Raw genomic sequence first — 25,928 nt, 5'->3', positions numbered from 1 at the left:
CACGTTCTCGGAAAAAAATTAAAGTCGGGAAAAAGTATAAAGTCTGTTAAATAGCCGTGGGGGTAGTGCGGCACATGTGGGCCATATAGCGACAGAACTGAGGCCACACCACTGTTGCTTCACCACATTCGGTAAGACGATGTGCAATAGTGTCCTTGACATTGCAAGAAGCACAAAGGTCAGAGTCACTAAATCCAAGGGAATGTCGTCGGGATACAGTATCAACAATTTGATGCACCACAATAAACCATACGGATCTTGCACGATAAGTTAAATAAGGAGCATGTAGAACACGCCAGATACGTTGCCAATTATGATGGGGATGCTGAGTAACAATGGTAGGAACAAGAGTACAAGGTTGTCGAAGTACCGAATACAGTCTTTTAAGAGTGGGCACTTCGTCTAAATCATGATTTAACAATCGATAAGAAATCTCATACAAAACCGGTTTCAGACATGTATATTGAGGCGGGAGGTGTCCAAGATAGAAAGGTGCTTCTAATGGAACACGGTGTAATAAGTTCATGAGAAGCTGAGTGGTAGGATGATCAGGATACTCGTGGAGTAAACGTAAACATCGTTGGAGAAATAGGGCTTGGGTCTGCAATTCGACATCTTTCAAATTTAATCCACCTTGTTGGAAATCGTTGCACAAGATTTGGTAGGAAACACGAAAAATCATAGGTTTCCACAAAAAATTACCCACAATTTTCTTAATTTTTTCAAGATGACAGTTAGAAAAAGGCAGGACATGGGCAATGTAATATAATTGAGATAATCCATACAAACGCACAAATTCTAAGCGAGATAAAAGGCTAAGGTTCCGAAAGCGATGTTGGTCAAGAACATAAGTTAGCCGATTCACTGTAAGGCCAACATTATTAGTAATAATGTCCACTACACTGGAACTGAAAGTCACTCCCAAGATTTTAACTGACTGTTGTAACTGACCAATGGAAGTAGTAGTAATAGTGGTTGACTTACCCAGAGGCATAACGTACGGTTTATTAGGGTTAAGCGTGGCTCCGGGTACTGATTCGTAGAGCCGTATGTGCTGTAGTAAAACGGCGAAGTCAGAGTGACCAGTCGTGAAACATGTTACATCGTCCATAAATGAGTAAACTCGCACAGAAGTATTACATATAGTGACACCATGAAGGGCATGTTGGACATTATATAGAAATGGCCCTAAACTAAGAATAAAAAGTTGACTGCTCAAGGGACCGCCCTGTTGGATGCCATTACTAATGCGGAAGGCAGAACTGAGATATCCATTAATTTTGAGTTTGATTGTCCAATTACAATATAACAGCTTAATCCAATTACAGAAATCATCGCCAAATCCATAGGCTTGAAGACAAGAAAATAAGTATGTATGGTTCACTCGATCAAAAGCATTGGAATAGTCCAAGGCAACTAAGGCCGCAGCACATTGGTCAATATCTTGATGGTAGGTAATGACGTCACGTATAGCAGCAAGAATATCTTGAGCACGTTTATGTGGTAGACCAGTATGTTGAAGAGGCCCAACAAGTTGGGCAAGAACAGTTTGTAATCGGGCACTAATACATCGACTAATTATTTTATAATCGCAGGTGAGTAAAGATATAGGTCTATAGTCCGCCACTGTACGAGGATGAGTCTTCTTCGGAATTAACACAATGACAGCAGTCCGACTCCCAAAATGCCTACTTGCAGTACATAATTCACCCATTCAGTAAGCATGGGTCCCATTAAATAAAAAAAATGTCTTGTATAACTCTATACCGAGTCCATCTATGCCAGGCGTTATAGAATTCTGGGCTGTGAGGACGGCTTGCTTCACTTCCTCCTGAGAAAATGGTTGAGTGAGCGCTTGTTGTTGTTCCACTTTTAATCTATGCGGCAGATGGGCAAAGTAGTCAATGGGAGGTGCTGTGACGACATCCTGCATATTGAATAATTGTTGATAGTGTCGAAGGATGATAGTTTGTATATCAGAAAACTTAGTGACGGATTCTCCATGTTCATCAGTGATATTTTCAATAAGTTGAGACCTAGAGCGCTGACGCTCGCGCAATACTTGATATACAGACAGACACTCATCGGAATCCATGGATAGAGTTTTACTCCGAATATGAATTCCCGCTCGTTGACGACGATGGATTTGTAATAGTTTTGCCTTCACCTCTTTAATGGATGCTATTCGTTTGTCCCCTTGAAGAGCCAGAGTATATAAATTGTGGAGGACACCATAATAAAAATTGTACATTTGATTAAAACCCTGCACCTTATCTTTGCAATAGGAAATAGACATATAACGAATCATGCGTTTAACATTGTATTCCCAATAGTCAACAATAGTTTTACGAGGAGAACGCCGCTGAACGAGGCGATGCCAGGTATCGGTAAACTCTTGCACATATAGTTCATCCACTAGAATAGATGTATTGAGATACCAGAGACCTCTGCCTCTCGGTATTTTATTAACATTTAACATAATACTTAAATGTGGGACAAAATGATCAGAAGCACATGTGGGAGAAATTTGCATATCAAGTAGCCCGCCAAGCAAAGGTTGAGAAACAAAAAAACAATCTATTCTGGACGAGCTTGTATGCGTAAAAAAAGTAAAACCTGGGGAATCCGGATGTAACGTAAGCCAACAGTCTTTTAACCCAAGGCCTGTTACCAACCTATGTAGAGTAGCACAATAATTGTAGCCCGGAATTTGCTGTGATTGATGTAGGACACAGTTAAAATCACCCCCAATGATAAGACCAAGCATAATTTCCGGCACATTCCGGAGCAACCACTGTGTCGAAAAATTCATTGCGGGCAGCCCTTTGATTATTCCCCGAAGGGGAATACAAGTTCAAAATTTTGACATCTCCAATCATACCACTAATTAAGCGACCAGATGGATGGTAAAAAATATTGTCAAACTGTATACCCTGACGAACAAGAATAGCTGTACCGGTAGCGTTGTAAGTAAAATTATTATAAAGATTGTAACCTTGAATATTCACAAAGGATTGTTACGATTAATTATTATCATTGTGTTATTATCTAATTGTAAATGAAACCCCCTTTCAATGTTTCCGTCAAAGTAGACTGGCAACCCTGTTTTGTCAAGCTACTGCGTAATGGCTCACTTCCGAGTCAGGCTGCGCGATTGTGTAGCTGACGTCATCGGGAAGGCTTCCTCTGTGTGCAAAACACGAGGCGGCGTCCTGTTGACTGCTAAACACGGTAGGGTAATGTAGTTCGAAATGGGTTCTTTAAATTTATAAGAATGGGAACGTAATACGTAAAGTTATAGTGACTGACTTTTAAAAGTTAATTACTTCTGTTTGAAACTAGTGCTTTGGAAGATTAAAATATGGCAAATGAAAGGTGAAAATAGTGACAATTTAATATAGTAAGTTTTGTTCTAATCATTGCGAGTAAGTGATTTGTATCTTTGGAAGTTTCATTATTTGAATTATTATGTGTGACTTACAGAGGAGGTGGGAGAGTTAGTGAAAGGGTCCTCTATGTTAATCTCTTTTGGCATTTTTATTTTTATTCAAAATTTATAGAGGATTCAGTCACTGACTCTGTTCACTGTTTCTCTCAAGGTAAGCTTTATGATAGTTTCAAAAAAGGAAAAAGTCAGAGTGTTTTTAAGAATTCTTGCTTGCCCTCTCCTTAATCGGAACCTTGAAGGAGGATTTCATACAACAACAGGTAAAGAAGTTGTTAAATAACTTTTGTGAAAAAAAAGTATGCATTTGTGAGAAATTTACCGTTTGATTTGATTGAACCAAGTATTCGTTCCCAGTTCAAGGTTGGATTTGTTTGTTCTATTAAAGTACTCAAGTTAGCAAGTATCAAAATACGGAATTTAAATCGTTATATATAATTATATTTATTATTGTTGTTTTCTATATTTATTTGTTAAAATAAATTGTTCACTACATTGAATTTTTGGGAATTCACAATTTCAAGAAGTAGATTAGATCCTTACCCCACTGATTTGGTACTCAGAAAAAAAAACATTTTTGAAATAAGATAAAGGAATTAAAGTTATAATTTTGGAAAGTAGAATTTGCTCCATTACCCGTAGTGCAAAAGTAAACTTATATTTCGGTGGAGTTGTCCAGTGGTTCCTCCTTTGAAAAAAAAAGTTTTGAAGGTAGGAGCTAGGGTTGGTCTACCGAGGTATAGGTTTACATGTTGCACTGAATTATGTATGTTGTGGTTCTCCGCAACATATATAATTTGAAAGTTTAGCAGTCAACAGGCTGCTTTCCAAAAATTTTGTATGTGGGAAGGATCTTGTAAGAATTGCTCCTCCCCCCAATTTTGTGTAACGTTTGGAATTCAGCTGGTTAGAGGCAAAACTATTTTATGTGCCTAACATTGGGGTCATTTTGTACTATTCTAGTATTATTACTATATATTTGTCTTGTGAAGGACGTTAGCAATATGGCACAGAATTACGATAGGAGGGCCAGAGATTTAAATTTTCCTTCGGGACATAATAATGAGGGAGAAACCTCTAGTACAAGTAGTGATGAGTTTTTGGGGTACTCATATGAATTTGAAAACCCAATATTTGAACGTGGGGGGTGGATTTAGTCAACCACTAACCCAACAAAATTTCAGTGGCGGAGCCGGAGGCTGTAATGAAAATAGGAGTACTACTCAAAATACTTCCTTTTCAAATAACTTGACTTTAAATTTCAGTAAACTGCATCAGATGGTGTTTATCGAGCTCTAATTAATGAAATAAATTCACTTCCTATTATAGATGGTTCTAATACGGAACTAACATTTAAATTTCTACTGAAATTGGATAGTATTGTGAGAAGTAAGAATTTACCCTTAGATTTGATTCTCATTGCCTGTCTTACACGTTCTAGAGGTGAAGTTCAGGAAATGATACAGGTCCTTATCGGTGGTTCTTATTCGTGGCAAACTATTTGTAGAAGAATTATGCTCAGATTTATCTCTACTGTTGCTCGTACCCAGTTCATGTCAAAATATTTTTACACAATGCAGAGTGAAGATCAAACGCTTTTTGAATTTGCAGATTTTAAATTAAGCATTATTAACGTCCTTGACCTGTCCTTTTTGCGAAAATGCTGTGTGTGATCTAATATGTAACATGGTCTGTCCTTCAGCCCATATGTTTTTGGTAGAACATGGGATGCCTCATACGTTTGAGCAATTAATGTCTTTGTCAGCTAGGTATGATATGTTACATAGGTATAAGGCCGATTATTATAAACTGCGAACACCTGTTAGGGGAAATCGGGATATGGTACCATCCCGGAAATCGTCTGCGATGGTCGGTGTTAAAAATACTCGAGATCAGGTAATTATGCAATCAAGGCAACCCACTCAAAGGTGTTATTATAACCCCCATCAATTATTAAATTGTAATGTTGATCAAAATGGTGGGAACAGTCAGACATGTGTAAAGGATAGTGTTCAAACCTGTAACTGGTCAAGGGAAAGTGAGAACTTACTGGAAAATACCCCCTTTTCGCATAAACTAATTACTGTACCGGTTTATATAAAAGGGAAGTGTGTAAATTGCTTAGTGGATACTGGTAGTACTTGCAATTACATTAGTAAAAGATATTTTGAGCAATTGAAGAAACAGTGTAAAATTAAAGTGGAAAATGTAAGTGTTCAAACTACTGGATTAGGAAACACCCAAGTATCGGTAAATCAACGTGTTCGAATTTATTTTAAAATGGGAAGACAACAATTCTCAGAAAACTTTTTCATAGTTGAAGCAACAGACTTTGACATTTTGCTAGGGAACTGTTTTCATTCAAAATTTAATGCCGTTATTGACATCTCCAATGGAGTGTATAAGGTCCAATCTCGAAAGTTAGTTGTTCCTATTCGAGAAACCTCGTTATTAGCAGTTACTCCTCGCTCTTCCCCATCTACTTTTAGGGAAGAGGTCAGTGGACAGCAACCAGCACGCTCCTTTGGTTCGCCGAAAACTTTACCTCGCCCTAGGCTTACTCAAAATTGTTCGAACATGATTGGAATGTCAACGTCTACTCTGCCGACTTCTGTGGCTCCAGGTGTCTGTAGGAGAGACGCCGCAGTTGGAGTTTCCTTTGATCCGGAATTGGAGGTGCAGTTTGACCATTCAGTTTTACATCCGGAGGTGTCCGAAAGGGAAGAAAGAAAAGGTAATTATACTGTTTCATCAGAACTTTTACAGACATATCCTGAATTACAAAATTATGTTGATAATTTAGTAGAGAAATTTAATGATGTTATTACAACGAAGATAGGAAGAGTTAAAAACTTTACATATAATATTGAATTGACAGATAACACTCCAATTCGTCAACAGCCGTACCAAATTCCCACTAATAAACAAAAGGAACTTGAGGGATATATTCAGAATTTGGTTAAAGAGGGAATTGTAGAAGAAATTGATTATTCCCCCTTTACATCTCCCTGTTTCTTGGTTACAAATGCTGATAAGAGTAGGAGGCTCGTAGTGGCGTATGGCGAAATAAATAAGAGAATAATTGCACAAAGTTTTCCGTCTCCGAATATGGAAAATGTGATTTCTAGCATTTCAAATCATTCGATTTTTTCAATTTTCGATATCCGAAGCAGCTTCTATCAGTTATCCTTGTCTAAGGAATGCAGAAATTACACTGCTTTTGTAACCAAGAATAAGGTTTATCGTTTTACAGCTTGTCTCATGGGTTGGACAGTTTCTCCATTCGTTCTAAGTAATATTATGAATAAGGTGTTCCATGATCTTGTTGGTAAAAATCTTGAAATATTTTTTGATGATATTTTATTGTTCAGTTCGGATGTAGAAAGCCATAAAAAACAGGTTGAAGAGGTATTATCTCGTCTCAGGAAATGGGGTATTACAATTTCTCGCAAGAAAACGCATTTATTTCAAACTAGTATTAAGTATTTGGGCTTCCGTTTTGAAAACGGTAATATGAGTATAGATCCTGAGAGAGTAAATGCGATTAAGGATATACCGCGGCCAAAGAATCGGAAAGGAGTCAATAGAATTTGTTCATTCTTTAATTTCTATTCTAAATTTATTTATAAGTATTCAGAATTAATAGCACCATTACAAGAACTGAGGTCTACTAAACATCCTTTTAAATGGACAAAGATTCATGATCAAGCTCTTCAAAATTTAAAATAAGCTTTTTGTGAGCATGTGATTTTAAGAGTCCCTGATATGAACTCTAGTTTCGTAATTCATTGCGATTCTAGTCTTCGTCATTTTTCTGGGGTCCTTTCACAATATGATGAAAATGGAGACTTACGACCTGTTTCCCTGTTCTCAAAAGCTATTCCTCCATCAGATTGGAGTAAGAACATTTACGAATTGGAGATGAAATCTTTATGCCTTTGCTTTAAAAAATTTGAATACTATTTACATAATCCTTTTGTAGTTTATTCGGACTCTAAAAGTTTAACTTGGCTTTTAACCAATCATAAGCGCCAGAGACGTTATGGAACCTTACTTGAGAAAATAGCTTGTTTTAAATTCCGAATTGTTCACATAAGGAGTATGATCAATACAGTCGCGGATTTTCTGAACAGGCTTGGAAATTATTTAGAGTTTTATACCAAAGATGAAAATGTAGTAGAAGTGGTAAAAGATCGAGGGAAAAATGTAAATGTTTCATTTTTCAATTTCTGGAAGTATCCTAATTTCAGTGAACCCTTAGCAGAACAACAGCGAAAAGATCCACATCTGAAAGAGATTATTGATAAGCTAGAACGAAAGGAAGAGGTAAACCAATATAAACTTCAACAAAATATCCTGTTGAAGAAAACAAAAGGGAAAGGTGGAAATGGTTTTCGAGTTGTTATTCCTCCAAAGTTAATAAATTCTATAATTGAGTATACTCACCAGCCTTTAGTTAATGGTGGTCATATGGGTGTAAGAAAAACAATAGCGAAAGTATCTTCTCGGTATACATGGCCTAATATGGTTGAACACATAAAAGAATATATAAAAAAGTGCCATATTTGTCAAACCTGTAAAGAAAGTGGTTCAAAACCAATGGGAAGTTATTATTCCAGGAAAATTAAACATCCAAATTATGTTTGGCATATTGACACGGCGGGGCGTCTTCCTAAAAGCTCAGGTTACGAATATATCTTAGTAGTAACTGATTCTTTCAGCAGATTTATTATGTTAGAAGCTTTGAGACGTTTAACATCAAAAATTATTTGTTCTAAATTACTTGAACTGTTTTTGCGTTACGGGTTTCCAGGGAAAGTTCTTCACGACAACGCTTCTTATTTTGCCTCCGAATACTTCAGCTAATTCTTATATACGTATGGTATTCAGGGGATTAAGACCTCTCCATATAACCCTTCTCCGAATCAATCGGAGAGAACGGTGCGTTCGGTGAAAAATTTGCTCAAGGCATATGTTGATAAGAGTCAAAGGAATTGGGCCCATGTACTATCAAAGATAGCGTTTACTATCAACATGAGCCAAAGTGAGAGTATTGGGGTCGCACCTTGTGAAGCTTTTATGGGACGGAAGTTTTTTCATTCTTTGGATGCTAAATGGTTGATGGATCTTGCGATTTTAGATGAAGATCAAAATAAAGACCAGAAATTCGAAAATATCTGTAATAACATCAAAAGATCCTGGAAACATAGCGATAGGGTTTATTCGCAAAAACATGTACCAGTAAACCTTGAAATCGGTGATTTAGTTTTGGTAAAACGGATGTTAAAATTGTCTGCTGAAAAGCATTTTAATCCTAAAATCGCGCCTGGTGGGCCTTTCCGTGTCCTCAGCAAGCCAACACCCAATACTGTTTGGTTAGAAAACATTGAGAACCCACAAATTAGAATTAAAAGACATGTTAGGTTTTGTAAAGAATATGTCACAGCTGAAAATGTAGAAAATAGAGGTAATATAAGTAATTAAAATGTTAAGTGATGATATTTTGTGTATTTGTACAATGATTGTTGGAACTTTTGGTGTTTGTTGTTTATGTTTCATTTTATTCCTGCAGGAAAAGAGTATCATCCATCATCCTTGTGTTTGTCCTCGTTTTGTAATCGTCACTGTTAACTGCATGTACTCCTGTGAACGGGAATAAATTGTAAAGAAGGAACGACCATGGGGTTTGAAAAGAAAGAAAAAAATGGAATTGGGGTAATGTACAATTCTAATAATTAATCTTTGTTATGGTTTAAAAATTTATCCCTCTGACCCCAGGGAACTATATATGTTACGATTAATTATTATCATTGTGTTATTATCTAATTGTAAATGAAACCCCCTTTCAATGTTTCCGTCAAAGTAGACTGGCAACCCTGTTTTGTCAAGCTACTGCGTAATGGCTCACTTCCGAGTCAGGCTGCGCGATTGTGTAGCTGACGTCATCGGGAAGGCTTCCTCTGTGTGCAAAACACGAGGCGGCGTCCTGTTGACTGCTAAACACGGTAGGGTAATGTAGTTCGAAATGGGTTCTTTAAATTTATAAGAATGGGAACGTAATACGTAAAGTTATAGTGACTGACTTTTAAAAGTTAATTACTTCTGTTTGAAACTAGTGCTTTGGAAGATTAAAATATGGCAAATGAAAGGTGAAAATAGTGACAATTTAATATAGTAAGTTTTGTTCTAATCATTGCGAGTAAGTGATTTGTATCTTTGGAAGTTTCATTATTTGAATTATTATGTGTGACTTACAGAGGAGGTGGGAGAGTTAGTGAAAGGGTCCTCTATGTTAATCTCTTTTGGCATTTTTATTTTTATTCAAAATTTATAGAGGATTCAGTCACTGACTCTGTTCACTGTTTCTCTCAAGGTAAGCTTTATGATAGTTTCAAAAAAGGAAAAAGTCAGAGTGTTTTTAAGAATTCTTGCTTGCCCTCTCCTTAATCGGAACCTTGAAGGAGGATTTCATACAACAAGAGGTAAAGAAGTTGTTAAATAACTTTTGAGAAAAAAAGTATGCATTTGTGAGAAATTTACCGTTTGATTTGATTGAACCAAGTATTCGTTCCCAGTTCAAGGCTGGATTTGTTTGTTCTATTAAAGTACTCAAGTTAACAAGTATCAAAATACGGAATTTAAATCGTTATATATAATTATATTTATTATTGTTGTTTTCTATATTTATTTGTTAAAATAAATTGTTAACTACATTGAATTTTTGGGAATTCACAATTTCAAGAAGTAGATTAGATCCTTACCCCACTGATTTGGTATTCTGAAAAAAAAACATTTTTAGAAATAAGATAAAGGAATTAAAGTTATAATTTTGGAAAGTAGAATTTGCTCCATTACCCGTAGTGCAAAAGTAAACTTGTATTTCGGTGGAGTTGTCCAGTGGTTCCTCCTTTGAAAAAAAAAGTTTTGAAAGTAGGAGCTAGGGTTGGTCTACCGAGGTATAGGTTTACATGTTGCACTGAATTATGTATGTTGTGGTTCTCCGCAACAGGATGCAGTACCAACTTCTTGTAAGAAGCAAACATCAATGGAATGACAACGGAAAAGGTCCTGTAAAGCAGTAAATTTAAGAACGCTGATAGATTTTTTAAAATTAATTGTTGCAAAATGGAAGGGAAACATAAGATACTGAGTAAAAAAACTATAAGAATGCACAAACTCCAATATGTAAACAACATCTTGGTGAACGAGAGACAGGTAAGGCGCTCGTATCAATACGAAAACAAAGCACCAAAAACGTAAACACTATAGTTGAGTGGGAACTGCAGAAGTAACCTTGGGAGGTAACTGACCTTCACTTGGTGCTTCTGAAGTAGGCTTAACACTGTCTGGAGTAAGTACACGTGAATCACGTGACGGTTGTTTGGTTGTTGACACTTTGCGTTTTTTTTCCCGACCACCTGTGTCTTTAACGTTAGGCAACAATAGCTTATCAGCACACTTTTCACTTGTAGAGTTTTCGGGTTGTAAAGCACTTGAGTTAGGAGACACATCACCACTATTGAGGGGTAGACTTGATGAAGTAACAGAGAGGGGAGGCACAGGATTATACTGGGAACTCTCCGGAACTTCTGGAGGAGAGGCACTTATATGAATATCGGAACGTGGGGCGATACCACTAGTAATAACAGGGGATACTGCTTGTGAATCCGATGTTCGTAAAGAGGGGAAAAGTTGCACATCTTGTATGTTAGGAACACCTGGTTCAAGTTCGGTCATCTCCACAGCTTCTGAGGCGGCAGGGGAGGGACGAGACGCAGTAGAGCTTGAATACTGAGGAGTTTGAGGTAGAGGTCCTACGAACAACTCAGTCATCTGTAAAGTACCAGACGAATGTCGAGCAGGTAGATTACGGGGTTGGCGTTTATTACAATTACTATATACGTGGGAACTGTTGCCACAGTAGAAGCAAGTAGGGGGCTGACCAGGATACATGACTGTAGCACGATGACCTTGAAATGTCACTTTAGACGGAATATGCTTTGTTCATTTATTACTTTAGAAATAGTTTCATAAGGACTTAATGTTGCTTGAATCACTTCGAGACTAAGTTCAATGGGCAACTCTAAAACCCGCTCTCGTGTGACATCTTCACTTGCACTGGAAATATGGACGAAACTTTCTACTCCAGTGGAGTGAGTAAAAATCAACTTCTCAGGTGTTGTACGCAAAAAATTATCATAAGTACTAGGGACACTGAACTTAACATAAAGACAATAATGTTCGTTGTGCAATTGAATGGCTTCAACTTGGTCCAAGGTGAGCTTTACTTTCTCGGTAAGCCAAGTATGAACCTCAAGTGGCGTCGGTCGTAAATGGCATAAACTCTTATCAAACTCAAATTTGAAGGTATTTTTACGTATTGTATTCATATTGCACTAATAAACCAAAACACCAACAGAAACTAAACGTTTAGCAAATAGCTCGCTAAACAAACAAAACACTATAGTAATATACTCGCAGAGCACTTCCACACGTCCGCGCAGTAAGACGGCTAGCACTCAAATCCCTGACTTCGCCACGGAGGCGATCACCACTGAGCCACCGCGGCCCGCACGCAATCGTCTTGAGTCAGCTGCTATCATAAAGAGCAAGTTCTAAGCAAGAAGCGTCCTCGTCCTTTGGAATAGTAAAATTCTAACAAGATTAATGGGGCTGCGCTGGCTCAGTGGTAGAGCGTTCACCTCTGGTGCTAGGGGTCTCGGGTTCAAACCCTGCTCCCGCCAAGTGAACTTTGTGGTGGACAAACACCGTGTGTGTGGGTTTTCTCGGGGTTTTCCCGTTTCCTCCCACTTTCTTCATTCATTACTCATCATCACCGTCTCCTTTAGCCTAACCGGCATAACCGTGGGACGTAAAACTCAAAAATTTCATTTTTCATTCTAACAAGATTAACAAGGAGAGAAACCATCAATCGCTTACCTATAATAGTATAGGTATAGGAAAACTCATTTTTTCGTAGTCTCAAAACTAAGATCTGGAATGGGACAAGATCAAGTCGATGCCATTCTACCTGTACTGAGGTCATGGGACAGGTAAATGCAATGCCCTTCGATACAGTTGCCAGCAAAATTGGTCGCTACAGCGACGCTTCTGCCATGATAGAGCGGAAAACTAAGGAAAGCATTTATTATTTAGGTTGTCATCACCACACACACTGGAGATAGTTTTGGCTACAGTTTTAAAGAAATGTATGCATGGAAGGAATAAAAGTGAGGAGAAAGAAGGGGGGAATTCGTCCTCCCACTTCCATAAAATATTTCTGGCGTTCCCCACTTCCTACAAAAGTACAATTAATGCAGCCAAATTACCAAAAAGTAAGGAACCAATTAGTAACAAGCTAAAAATTATCACAGATGTTCGGAATTATGTTCTAAACAACATATTAAAAGTCCCCTGAAATACCACGTGACCTTCGCCGCCATATTGGAAAATAGCCGCTGAAAGCGCCAAATGAACAATGCCTAGACAAAAATAGCAATATCTTCGCTATGGTTGAACATAAAGAGATAAATTTAGTGTCATTTTATAAAACATAGATAACACAACATTTTTTATAGAGAAACAATTTTTTATAAGACGCATACTTTTAGAAATATTTACCTCTAAATTCTAAGATACCGAAATTTAACTTCAAACTGATTTACAATTTTATTGAACTTAAGAATTGCAATCAATGCTGGTGGGAGAGGCGAAACATTATGACATGTTTAAGGGTATCGTTCGACATCTTTGTGGCCGCCATCATGAAATAAACTTTTTTTTAAATAGCAGCATGGTTGTGCGACGTATTAAACAACATCCTCGTTCAAAGAGAAACCCAACGTAGGGTTATTTCTCCAAAACTGCGACAGTTTTCAAGCTGTGAATACATTTAGGATATGTTATGTGAGGAATGCTGTGAAATGTGCAGTGCAAAGTTTAGAATTAATGGATAAAGATAAATTAGAAACAAGCTCTGTAACATCTCATATTACGTATTCTTCAATAACCAGGAAAAGAGAGCTAACAACATAAGACAATTACAAACACATGACATGTTCAGCATGCCCACCGTTCTGTTCTATGCAAATCCTTAACCATGAGACCAGTGCTTGTGGACTATGCGAAGCATAGTTGATGATATTTGTTCACAGGCTGTAATGATTCTCCTTTTCAGGTAGTCAATGTCATTAATTTTACACTGATATACAATAGCTTTAAAGTGCCTCAAAGATAGAAATCCAACTGAGTTAGGTCGATGGATCTTGCTGGCAACTCAACTGGTCCATGCTAACCTATCCAGCAACCGGGAAAGTGTTCATTGAGCCATTGATTACACTTCGACAATAATGCGTCCGTGCCTCACCTTGTTGCCAATATTGATGAAATCATTCTCCCTCGTTCAACAAAAGTGTTATAAGAGTATTTCCAAACATATCTCCATTTTGTACAGCATCCAAGATACCATGAATGAAAATAGGTCCAATAGGTCCCATCAATGAAACCAGATCCAATACGTTTTTCGCCCTATATCCCATACCACATCATAACGTTATCCTCCACCTTACCTCTTTGATGCATTTATTTAATTAAGATTTCTATTAGCCCAGTACCGAGAAATCATATAGTAAAGTTTTTTTTTTTAATCGGCAACGGTTTTGAAGTCGTGAATGGATTTAGGATAGATTATGTTATCATTTAGACTTAAATGTTGTTATGTGTGGAACACTGTATAGACGGAAACCGACTGTCTCTTTCCTTTTTCTTGTAGGTAGAACAGGATGCTAACTCGAGAGGCAAGAATCGAAATTATCCTTTTGACTGGAGAACGCAGTTGAGCAATAATAACAACCGTCTTCAAAGAGCGACGTCCTAATCGCAAGCCGGTCAGAGACAGTGTTGTACGAAAACTAAAAAAAAGAAATGAAATGAAATCTTTGAGTTTTACGTCCCACAGTTACGCCGTTAGGCTAAAGGAGACGGTGATGATGAGTAATGAATGAAATGGTGGAATGAAGAAAGTGGGAGGAAACGGGAGAACCACGAGAAAACCAACGCACACGGTGTTTGTCCACCACAAAGTTCACTTGGCGGGGGCTGGGATCGAACCCAGGACCCCTAGCACCAGAGGTAAACGCTCTACCACTGAGCCACCGCGGCCCCAGTACGAAAACTAATCCACAAATTCAGTGCAATGGGAAATGATGATTTATCTCGATCAGGACGACCACGAAATGCAACTAATCCAGACACATCAGCATCCGTATTGGGTGTAAAGTCCTACGAAGAGTGTGCGGCGTCTATTAAGTGATCATAATGTTATTTTCAAAAGTGTTCAAAGAATATTGAAAAAGGGAAAAGTGGCACTCTTAAAAATTACAGTTGAATGAAGAACTGTCAAAAAATGATTCTGATAGACCGGTGGAGTTTTGTGAGTAGGCGTTGGCCCAGATAGCTCGTGCGCCAGATAGTCTTTCCTCATAACATTGTCTTTACTGATGAGGCAAATTTCTATGTAGCAGGTGAGGTTAACAACCAAAATATCCGGAACATGTCTAATAAAAATCTTAATTGGATAGATGCATCAAAGATGCAAGGTGCAGCTAAGGTAATGGTGTGGTGTGGAATATGCGTCGAAAAACTTATTGGATCTGTTTTCATTGATGGGACCTTGGATGCTGCACAATATGGAGCTATGTTTGAAAATACTCTTATGACACTTTTGTTGAACAAGGAAAGGTAATTTCATCAATATTGACAACAAGATGGGGCACCGCCGAATTATGGCCGTAATATAATCCATGGCTCAATGAAGATTTTCTCGGTTGCTGGATAGGTGGGCATTAACCAGTTGAATTGCCAGCAAGATCCCCCGAAATAAGTCAGTTGGATTTCTATTTTGCGGCACTTTAAAGCTATTGTATAGCAGTGTAAAATTAATAACATTCAGGCACGTAATCAAGGGGGTGTCCGGGGGGTCCGGACCCCCACCCCCTTCGAGACCAGAAATGATAAAAGGAAAGATTAAACGAAATGAAATGGGAAAAAGAAAGATCAGCGTTAAAAATTTTAAAACAGGAAGCTTTTGGCTACTCTTCCTTATGAGGAGGTTTGTATTACTTGAAATGCATGGTAGCGAGGTGAGCGAGATATCAGGGAATTTGAAATTTCTAGAAAATTTACATAATTCTCAAAATTTCTGCTGCTAGTCAGGGAGATTTCAAGTGTCCGAAAGCAGTATTAAACATGTTATTTCAAAAACAATTTTGTACTGCTTCTGTATTAACCTGTCATTTGGAACAGACAGTAGTTGACGTAATAATAATAATAATAATAATAATAATAATAATAATAATAATAATAATAATAATAATAATAATAATAATAATAATAATAATAAATATGTGGAAAGAAAGTTCGATTAACATTTCATTCAATAGAGAAAGATACGCAGATATTGTAAAATATTTTACAAGACATCATTGAATATGTACTTTTTAATAATAGTTCAGGTCATAATGAAAGGAAAATTGTTATATTTGAATGAACAGAGGAAGAACGTAAATATTGTAAAATCTTTTTCAATGCTTTTTTTTCATTATTCTTTTACTCAAGATTTCTTCATAGTTCGTTATTAAAATACTTACCAACATATCCTCATTTTATTGTCATAACAAACCAATATATGTTGGTAGTAAAGTAGTTTAGATTGATCAAGCTCCTGGGCCTTCAGAATTTCATGTCACGTCTTCGCCCCCCACCCCCACAACATTAAGAAATTCTGGCTAAAAAGCCAATATATGTTCCAGTAAAATAGTTTAAAATGATCGAGCCCCTCGTGTGATGACCACAGTGTTTCATGTCACGGACCCCCCCTTCACGAAATCCTGGCTACGTGCCTGTGACATTGGCTACCTGAAAAGGAGAATCATTATGGCCTGTGAACAAATATCATCATCTATGCTTCCCAGAGTGCACAAGCACTGGTCTCACGGTTAAGGGCGGTGGGCATGTTGAACATGTTATGTGTTTGTAATTGTCTTATATGCGTTAGCTCTCTCATTTCCTGGTTATTAAAGAATACGTAATGTGAGATGTTACAATGCTTGTTTTTTACTTTATCTTTTAATTCCAAAACTTCACACAACACATTGCACAGCATAATACATAACATATCCCTAAATCTATTCGCAGCTTGAAAACTGTTGCAATTTTCTGAAAAACAATCTTAGCGTTGGGCTTCCCTTCGAACGAGGATGTTGTTCAATATGTCGCACGACCATGTTATTATTTTAAATTGATTTCAATATGGCGGCCGACAACCTTAAACACATCATAATGTTTCGTCTCTCTCAGCAGAATTGATCGCAGTTGACTTTGGATCGATTGCATTGACAGTTTCTCAAATATTTACCCCTGCCCAGATTTTGTATTTCACTTAACAAAATATTATCTTTCAATTACTTCGGACATTTGAATATTTTCCAATATGGCGAACGACGAAGTTGTGAGATTTTAGTATGTGGTTTAAATAATCTTTACCAACATCTCCGTCAAATTTTAACTTCCTAAGTTAATATTTACTTCCTAAGTTCAATAAAATTGTAAATCAGTTTGAAGCTAAACTTAGAAATTTTAGAATTCAAGGGTAAATATTTCTAAAAGTATGTGTTTTATGAAAAATTGTTTCTCTATAAAAAATATTGTGTTACTACGTTCTATAAAATGACACTAAATTTATCTCTTTATGTTCAACCATAGCGAAGATATTGCTATTTTTATCTAGGTATTGTTCATTTGGCACTTTCGGTGGCCATTTTCCAATATGGCGGCGAAGGTCACGTGGTATTTCAGGGGACTTTTAGTATGTTGTTTAGAACATAATTCCCAACATCTGTACTAATTTTTAGCTTGTTACTACTACTTGTTTCTTTCTTCATTAAAATTTGAGCTTCATTTACTGCACGAAATGGGCAGAGATAAGCAAAGGGGAAAGCGTGACGTCATCCGTCCCCTATCTTCTCAGATCCACTTTCACCCACGATGCGTGCAGATGTATCTTCAAGTCGTAGCAATATTCAAGCGTTTTAAAGAAGCCTCTAACTTCTTGGTTAACACACGCTATGATTCTGCGGAAAGATAGATTTGTCAAACTATCGATGAACTTACAGATTTCACACGTAGACATCTTCAATGTAGCTAGCCAAGGGACAAGTATCGTGAATTATTGGAACTGACTATTATATTTCTTGGAGGAATCCCACCCTTGGAGTGCGACTTGCGCTGCCCTGTCGCGACAAAACGCTGTAACTTTGGCGGAGCAGTTTTGAGAAAAAGAGCCGTAAAGTCGCCACAGACCGGCTAATTTCCTACATACATCGAAATTCTCTTTGGTATATTTTCAAAAGTATTTGACTCAGCTCAATGCTGGGCCTGGTGAACATAAATATCGGTGGCGGGAAATTCAAAAAAGCTTATAGCAACAAAACAATGTAACTCAAGTTACAGCGTTTTGTCGCGACAGGCAGAGCTATTCATCACGTCAGATGGATGGCAAAGGCACTCTACGCATTCAAAATATAGCTTCTTAGACACCAGTTCAACCTTACTCATTATGGAAAAAAGAGATGTTGATATTTTTGTGTACGTTTCTTCTTAAAATTTATGTGAATGCGTGGTTCCTATCACCAGTTACAGCATCTTCTTCAAACAATAATCTCGAACTCCTGAAAAACTTCTTAAATATGAAACAGACAACCCAGCGTTTACAAAGCCCAGGAAAAAATCTTACTCATCTCTGGTACTTGAGCCAAGAATTCACTGGTTTGGCATTCTTAGATGACGGACTATCCGTAGAAACAAAGCAAGAAATGGTGGAAAACCTGAACACAAATTCCAGCATTGATGAGCCTCCAAAACGCTTGAAAATATCTCGAGATGCTCTTGTTTCACCAGAGGATGCCAAGATCAAGAATTTCGTAACGAAAATTACGAGCGTCTGAGTATCTGAAGAACATTTCTTGCACAAAATCTGGAGACATGGAAATCCAACACTGGTTACTTAGCTGGTTATGAAGATCTTAAACAATTGCAAGTAGTCAATGACCATACAGAACCCGGAGTTTCCCTCACACAATAGTACAATGATATTATTACAAAGGAAGAGGAACAGAAACAGTACCCACTTCAAGACCCCGTGAAGTTAGCGACTAAAAGATTAAAAAATCGATATATTTTTAGATTCCTGAGTAGCACTCAAAGAGTTCTAGAGTTCCTGCTAGGTTAGACCAATAGTTCTGGCTGAATAAAGATTTCGGTGCTAACTTGTCTATTGGCTGTGTGATATCTGTGAGTCTATTGGCTTGGTTACTATCAAACCGGAGAAGGCTGTGTGATAACTTACTGGAAGCTGTTGCATGTTACAGCTTATTGTTCATTCACTAATACAGGATTATCAGCGAATGACAGAATTTTTTTAATTTTTACTTTCCGAATAAGCTGATATCGATAGCAGAAATGGGACGGGATTAAAATACGGGACACGTGCCTGTCCCGACTAAATTCATAGGAACGCGGGACACTCGGATCCAAAATCGGGACTGTCCCGTTTTTTAGGGACATATGGGAGGCTTATACAAGCTAATTCAGAGTTGCGAACAAATGGTGTGACGCAGAAAAGCACTTTTCCGATAGACACTAGTTTAAGTACTAAAAGTATAAACTTTAAATAAACATATATTGTGAGTTCAAACACTGGTATGCCTTGTAGATTGCGTTTACCTCAGCGTGCTGAAAGCTGAATGTGAGAGGGACTCATGGCATTCGGGTAGCCCACTTACCGATTATTTACTGGCTGGCAGGTATTGTTGCCAGGCACAATTATATATTTTAACGTTTAAAATACAATTATTCTTCATCTAATATGAGGATTATGAGCAGATGTCGAAATTACTTTCTCAGTGTTGGTAACCCTACATTGAACACGTGAGACAGGAAAGGAAGTAACACTGCATTCCTTCAGTTCTGAATGCCGATGTATCAATTACATGTAAAAGTATCATATTTCTGGAATTTTATTCGAAAATTTCAGCGCTAAATGTGTATATAGGGGCGCACCAAGAAATTTTTGCTGGAATAGGTCCAAAGTATACGTCTATGTAATATTGAGCCTGTTTTGTTCTGCACCCGAATACCATAAGTAATTGTTCATTTTAGATAAAAAAAATGTAGATCTAGACTATTTGCGTAAGAAAAGAAAGAAAATTGATGAGCAATGCTACACCAATCATGTCTTTGTTAAACAAGTACCGTATAGTTCTGTTAAGAAAATTTACAAGTGTTAGTATGTGAAGAAATTTTTGGGGAATATCGGGACACAGTGGAACCCGCGTCGTTGCGCCCATGAGTATATAATATATATTTTGTTGTAAATAAGTGATTTTAAATCCTTAATTTCCCTCTCTTTTAATTCTTTTTTTAAAAACATTGTAGATTGTCCATTCTGGTTCTCATATCGTCGCTGCGCCTCGGAGAACCGCTATGTGACATTTTTGTTGAAAATGAGTTATGCCGTGCAAATAAACCTCAAAGCTGCCATGCAGCGTCCCTTGTAAAGTCATAAGTGAATATTCAATCTTTTCGCCACAACAATGAAAAAATAATAGATAGGCTTCAAGCTCCAATCACGTATGTATCGGTTCTATATATGCCTTATAAAGGCACAAAAGATAAACCGAATGTACTTCGTAAACACAAAAATAGTAATATAATATTGTTGAAGCAAGCTACAACAATGTCCAGTGCATAATATACACCGAACCAATTTTATTATATTTTCAGTGTTCTTTTGTATATTTGGCAAAATTTTAAGAGTGGAATGTTTTTTGCTTCTCCTGTAAAGTTGTGGTTTTAACTCATAGCGGTTCTTCAAGGCGCAGCGACGATATGTACTTTTGCACATACATATATGTGTGCTATACGTATCAGCAGCTAATTGTTGTTGTATCTAGTACTAAAAACTATTACTCACTTGTTTTGAGAATGTTTGTTGAACATCAGGAATGGGAATTGGATCCAAGCCATTTTGCTTCACTACGTTTCGCACTATAGAAAGTAGACCATCCGTGTAATTGTTGGCGTTACCACGGACACCATCAGAATAACTCCTAAAATCATAAAAATGTTCAACAATAAAAAACATTAATTCAGCTACTTTTCATTGTTACTTTGTTTACAAGACTAGTGTGAACGAATTCAGCAATAGATTCAATTATTAAGAACTAAGCTACAAATAATAATAACATTGAAAACTACGTTTTACATTGGTTTATAAGAGAAGACTAGTTCATACTGCACGTTAATTGTTACGGGTCTATTTCTCCATCAACGCTTTTCCACTTGAATACAAAATCTGTGAAAGAGTGGTGAGGAAGACAAACTACGATTTGATGATGAGACTTTGGGATTTCTTAAGGTTAATGTCGACCGTATAAGCGAGGAAGTTGTAATTGAAAAACTCATTTCACAGGCCCCCACGTGCGATAGTTCTGTACCATCAACGTCAATAGCTACAGAGAACTCAGTCTTGTCACCAGTTTTTTTCTCATCAACATCGCTAGAAATCAAGAATTTATCAGGAAATTCTAAAACAAAACGTACCAGTGTGAGAACCCAGAAGGAAAACATCGTATTTAACTGGAAACTTAGCGGAGCAGTGTATCAGAAGAATTCTATTCATTATGATTATGGAAAAGTAAATATAAATGTTGACTGTAATATGGAACCGGATCCTGTAGATGTGTTTGAAAAGACTTGTGATTTTAATGGTTTGGTTATGATTATGGAAAAGTAAATATAAATGTTGACTGTAATATGGAGCCGGATCCTGTAGATGTGTTTGAAAAGACTTGTGATTTTAATGGTTTGGTTGTACTTATTGGCTGTAGAACAGAGTGACTTATATATGAAGCAAAAGGGCATTCCTTACCAAATTAATTGGAAGAAATGCATGCGTTCTTGGGAATTAATTTGGTAATGAGCTATCATGTTGTACCGTCGTTGAGAGATTATTGGTCTACTGATCCTGACCTTCAAGTGCCATACATAGCATATGTGATGCTCGAAGACGTTTCGGATTAATTAGAAGTGCATTCATTTTGCAAATAATGAGAAGATTTTTTTAGAGCTGACCCAGATTATGACAAAGTTTTAAGATACTACCTGTGATCAATTATTTCAACCGCTGCTTTCAGAATGCAAGAAACCCAAGCAAGCAACAATCCATAGATGAACACATCATCAAGTTCAAAGGGCACAATATAATGAAGCAGTACATAAAGGGCAAACTCATAAAATGAGTTTCAAGATGTGGTGCAGATGTGACTGAAAGACTGGTTACTTATACCAATGTGACTTGTTCACGGGGAAGAGAACTGACCGGGACCGTGAACTAGGAGAGTGTGTAGTCATGGTGGTATCGAAACCTATTGAGAGCTTATGCTGTGGGATCTACATAGATTTTTTTCAATTATCCTTTGCTTCAAGTGAACGCAAAAATGAAACATATATCTGTGCCGAACGGTATGAACTCATAGAAAGTATATGCCAAAATCTATAAAGACAAAGACACGGAACGACGGGAAAATCAAATCTTGTCATCAAATGGAATAACATGTGTTACATGGATATACAACAAATCTGTGGTTCTGCTTTCAAACATTTTACATTCCAATGAGGTAACAACAGCATTCAGAAAACAAAGAACAAGTGCAGGAAAATGCGTCTCTTGCCCTGAAATAGTCTCTGAGTATATGGGTGGTGTTGATCTGATGGATCAGAAAAAAGGTTACCTACGAAGTCGACAGAAAATCCAAGGTAAATTACTACTTGAGATTTTTTTTTATTTGCTTGATATCAATGCTCACTGTATTTACACGCTACTAAAACGGACATGGATCCCGCGTACAAGGAAATTTCTCTGCTAAATCACAGACAGATCATAGCAAAATTTGTCATTGAGAATTACACAAACAGGAACCGAAGTCTTCCAACAGGTCCAATACGAAGCAGTAGGAATATGTTACCATCTCCAAGTCCAGATCATAGGATGGTAAAAGCGCCAAGAAGGAAAAGATGTGCCCAATGTGCAAAGGACAAGATTGAAAATAGGACAGACAATATGTGTGTACTGTATTGGTACAGTTCACAAGGAATCTACTGTACTGTATTGGTACAGTTATGTTACATGTTTATGAGTAGTAATGTCCGCATGTTTTTCTGCTTAAAGATTTGTTGCAGTATTAATTTTGCGTTTTTTATCCCGTTTCCTTCGTGATACTAATCCTTCGACCTGTCTAACCAATTTGATGACATACTTTGTTTTTTTCATGAAAATTATAGTCTACTCATTCCTCATTTTACTGAAGAACTGGCTCTGTATCGCCTACGTGGTGAAGATGTACGTAAACAAAATGAATGTGAGAGATAGTCTAAGTTTAGCATGGCGAGATTTTTTTTCTACAAGAGCCACTAATTTCTTTCAGTTCTGTATGTAAGTGTTTGATTTACTTTTAACAATTATTTCAGATTATATTGTATTTTGCTGTGTCCTATATTGAGAGGCTGTGTTTCAGAAAGGCATGTGCCCACCCGAAACAGTTTTTTTTTTCTTTTGGTAAGCAATACCAAGAAAGACCAGAACAGCTAATCTATGAGTACATGCAAGCTACAATTTTTTGCAGGCATGGTAAAATATATGACCAAGCATTTTACTGGTTAGAACTGTATATTGTATTTGATAGTGACCAAACAAAAGTAATATTCAATTGGAATTCGCCTTTCGTAACATGTACCCTTTTGTACGCACAGTCCTCTATTGTGCTAGAACTTTCATTAGACATATGAAGAAACTCTACCTATTCGGTAGCTCGTTACTCTCTTATTCTACAATAGGTCGAGTTTGCGGACTCTATTGTACTATCAAGTTTCTATATTGAGGAAATATCGTCTTTCCTTGATTTTTAGTAGCTATTAATTACACACTGAGCTTACTTCAAGTAAAAGGCTTGTTAATTCCAATCCTGAAATTTGATGGCTAATAACTCGGGAGTTAAATGTCTCCGCTTGACCAAATTTGAAGAATTGACGTTAAGGAATTTAATTCGTGTGAAATATGTGTTTTGTAGACATTTGGTTCTTGAGTTACTAACTATCAAAGTTCGGATTTAGGTTCAAGTAAATCCAAACTCCACATTCGATGGTAAATAACTTGAGGAACAGCAATCTCCACAACATAATATTACATATGCATAGTAAGCCAATGAAGCTTTAGCATCGTGCCAAATTTGGTCACGATGAGATAAGTTTCTCAATCACTTTTACTGAAATCTCTTGATTTCAATGAGTTCAAACCCAACTTCGATGGCCAATAACTTGCACACCAAAATATTTCATACTATGTTCGAATTTGTAGAAATCACGTAGACGCTTACCACCATATCAAACTTGGTCAAGATCGTTATTTATCGATCAAAATTTCACTTCCAAGCACCGATTTGAAGTTCAATAACTCAAGAACTAATTATTTGTATTCCATAATATTTCATGTAGTTACTTAGCTATAGGTTGTCTATCATCATACCAAATTTCAACGAGATCGATTAGTATTGTTAATAGTGTACTATATAATAAATTTTCACTAAATCGTGCCCCAAATTTGTAATCCATTAACTCAATAATCAATGGTTTGCACACAAAAATTTTGCATGTGTGCACTAAGGTCGTAACGTTTTATAATTTGGTCAAAATTGGATGAGTTCCATAGATCATGTACGATATATTATGTCCTTTTAATATTGACTTTGTAAAAGAAAAAATCAAATGAAATACAAAACGCGAATGTGAGTTCATGAGCGATATCATCACCAAATAACTACTGAACCAATTAAAATATTATTTGGCAAGATTATCAATCTCAGAAGTACCGAGGATCTTGATATTACATTATAAGTTTAGGCGTGAGAATGTGCAGGAATGAAATGAGAAGTTAAAAAAAAGCATATATTAGTGTCCAATCCATAGTTCTCGAAGTGTCTCAAATAAATTATTTTACAACAGGTGCCCATTAAGAGCCAATGCAGGCCTCATTGCCTTGAGAGCAGCGAAGAGCCGAGGGCTGAGGCGGGAATGGTTAACATGTGGACTATTGTCATTACAGTTTCATTGGAATGCATATTATAAGAGAGGAAGATTCAAATACTTTCCGTAAACCTATTTTGCTTGTGTGAAGAAGTGGTATTTCAGCTAGTGCAAGATAAAGTCAGATAGACTAGGGATCTATGGATAAAATGGTAACTATAGTGCTATAATTTCCCTAAGGTTTCACTCTTGTAAAATATGCATTCGGAATAACACGAGTTACTTGAGACCAGCATATCGTAGACAATGTGACAATTACTAATTACGGACGGTGATATCTACTTCTCCACGTCTACTTACAGAGTATCATGTAATACAATATAGCCATATAGCTTTATAATTTTGGTAGCGGACAATGCGAATGTAAATGCAAAAAACTTGGTTCAACATAATGTCGGAAAATTTCAGTGGATTCCAAAACTCTTAATACTATAGTAGAGGTGATAGAATACTAACCTAATTGTACCCAATTATATTTATTGGAAAAATTTTTGGAAGTAGAATATGACATTTCGTCCGGAAACCACATGTGGTTTATAAGAAGATTAAAAGGACCTTCATATCACGAAGACCAAAGAATAAGATACTACAAAATAAAGAAAGGAACGTTCGTAAACAAAGGTAAAGATATAATGAAAACATAGAACGAATATCTAGATAGAAAGATTCTAGAAGCGACAAGAAATAAAAGGAACTACAAAACATAATTGAAGTAGAATAATATGTGTGGACAACACTCAGATCTGGTTGAAGTAGAAGAATAGGTGAGAACAATACGTAAATTCGAGATTGGCAAATACTTAAGGACCAGAATCATTTAAAATTCTCAGGAATAATACCAATAGAAGTCATACAAAACGAGGGTAAGCATAGGATGTATAAACTAATTAACAGCAAGTAAGAAGAAAGGAATTCTAGGTTGATTGAATACTGGGTTTAATGGAGATACAAGCAACGAGGAATGGACTTTGAGAAGAGTAAGTAATGGTAATACAGAAAAAACATATAGGTGTTGTGAAACGCGAGAATCATGGAAAATAAGCTTGCGATTACATGTTTCAAAAATCTTGAGAAAAGTACTTTATAGATATCTGGAAAGTTAAAACAGAACTAACAGTAGTAGAGGATCAGTTTAGTGTAAGAAAGAATGACGTGACATGGGAAGCAGTTCTTGTACTAAAAGGATGTTTTGTAGAAAAGCATAGGTTGACCTCAAGTTAGCATTTGTGGGTTTTGTGAAATAGTTCAATAATGAAGAAGGTACCAAAATGCTTAATACTTTGAGGAA

At 36.8% G+C, this 25,928-nt stretch overlaps 1 protein-coding gene across 1 annotated transcript in view; it reads right to left on the bottom strand.

Moving 5' to 3' along the window:
- Positions 1–25,928, bottom strand: part of LOC145691915 (mite allergen Lep d 7-like) — a 61,132-nt gene that overhangs the window by 22,968 nt on the left and 12,236 nt on the right. Inside the window, exon 4 of the mRNA XM_081767222.1 lies at positions 20,475–20,610. Coding sequence (XP_081623348.1) covers positions 20,475–20,610 — 136 coding nt within the window. The remainder of the gene's footprint in view (positions 1–20,474; positions 20,611–25,928) is intronic.

The sequence above is a fragment of the Thermobia domestica genome, chromosome 8 (genome assembly GCF_964235325.1).
Source record: "Thermobia domestica chromosome 8, izTheDome1.hap1.1, whole genome shotgun sequence".
Taxonomy (NCBI): Eukaryota; Metazoa; Arthropoda; class Insecta; order Zygentoma; family Lepismatidae; genus Thermobia; species Thermobia domestica.
Note: the sequence above shows the minus strand (reverse complement) of the source record. Positions and strands in the feature narration are given on the sequence as shown.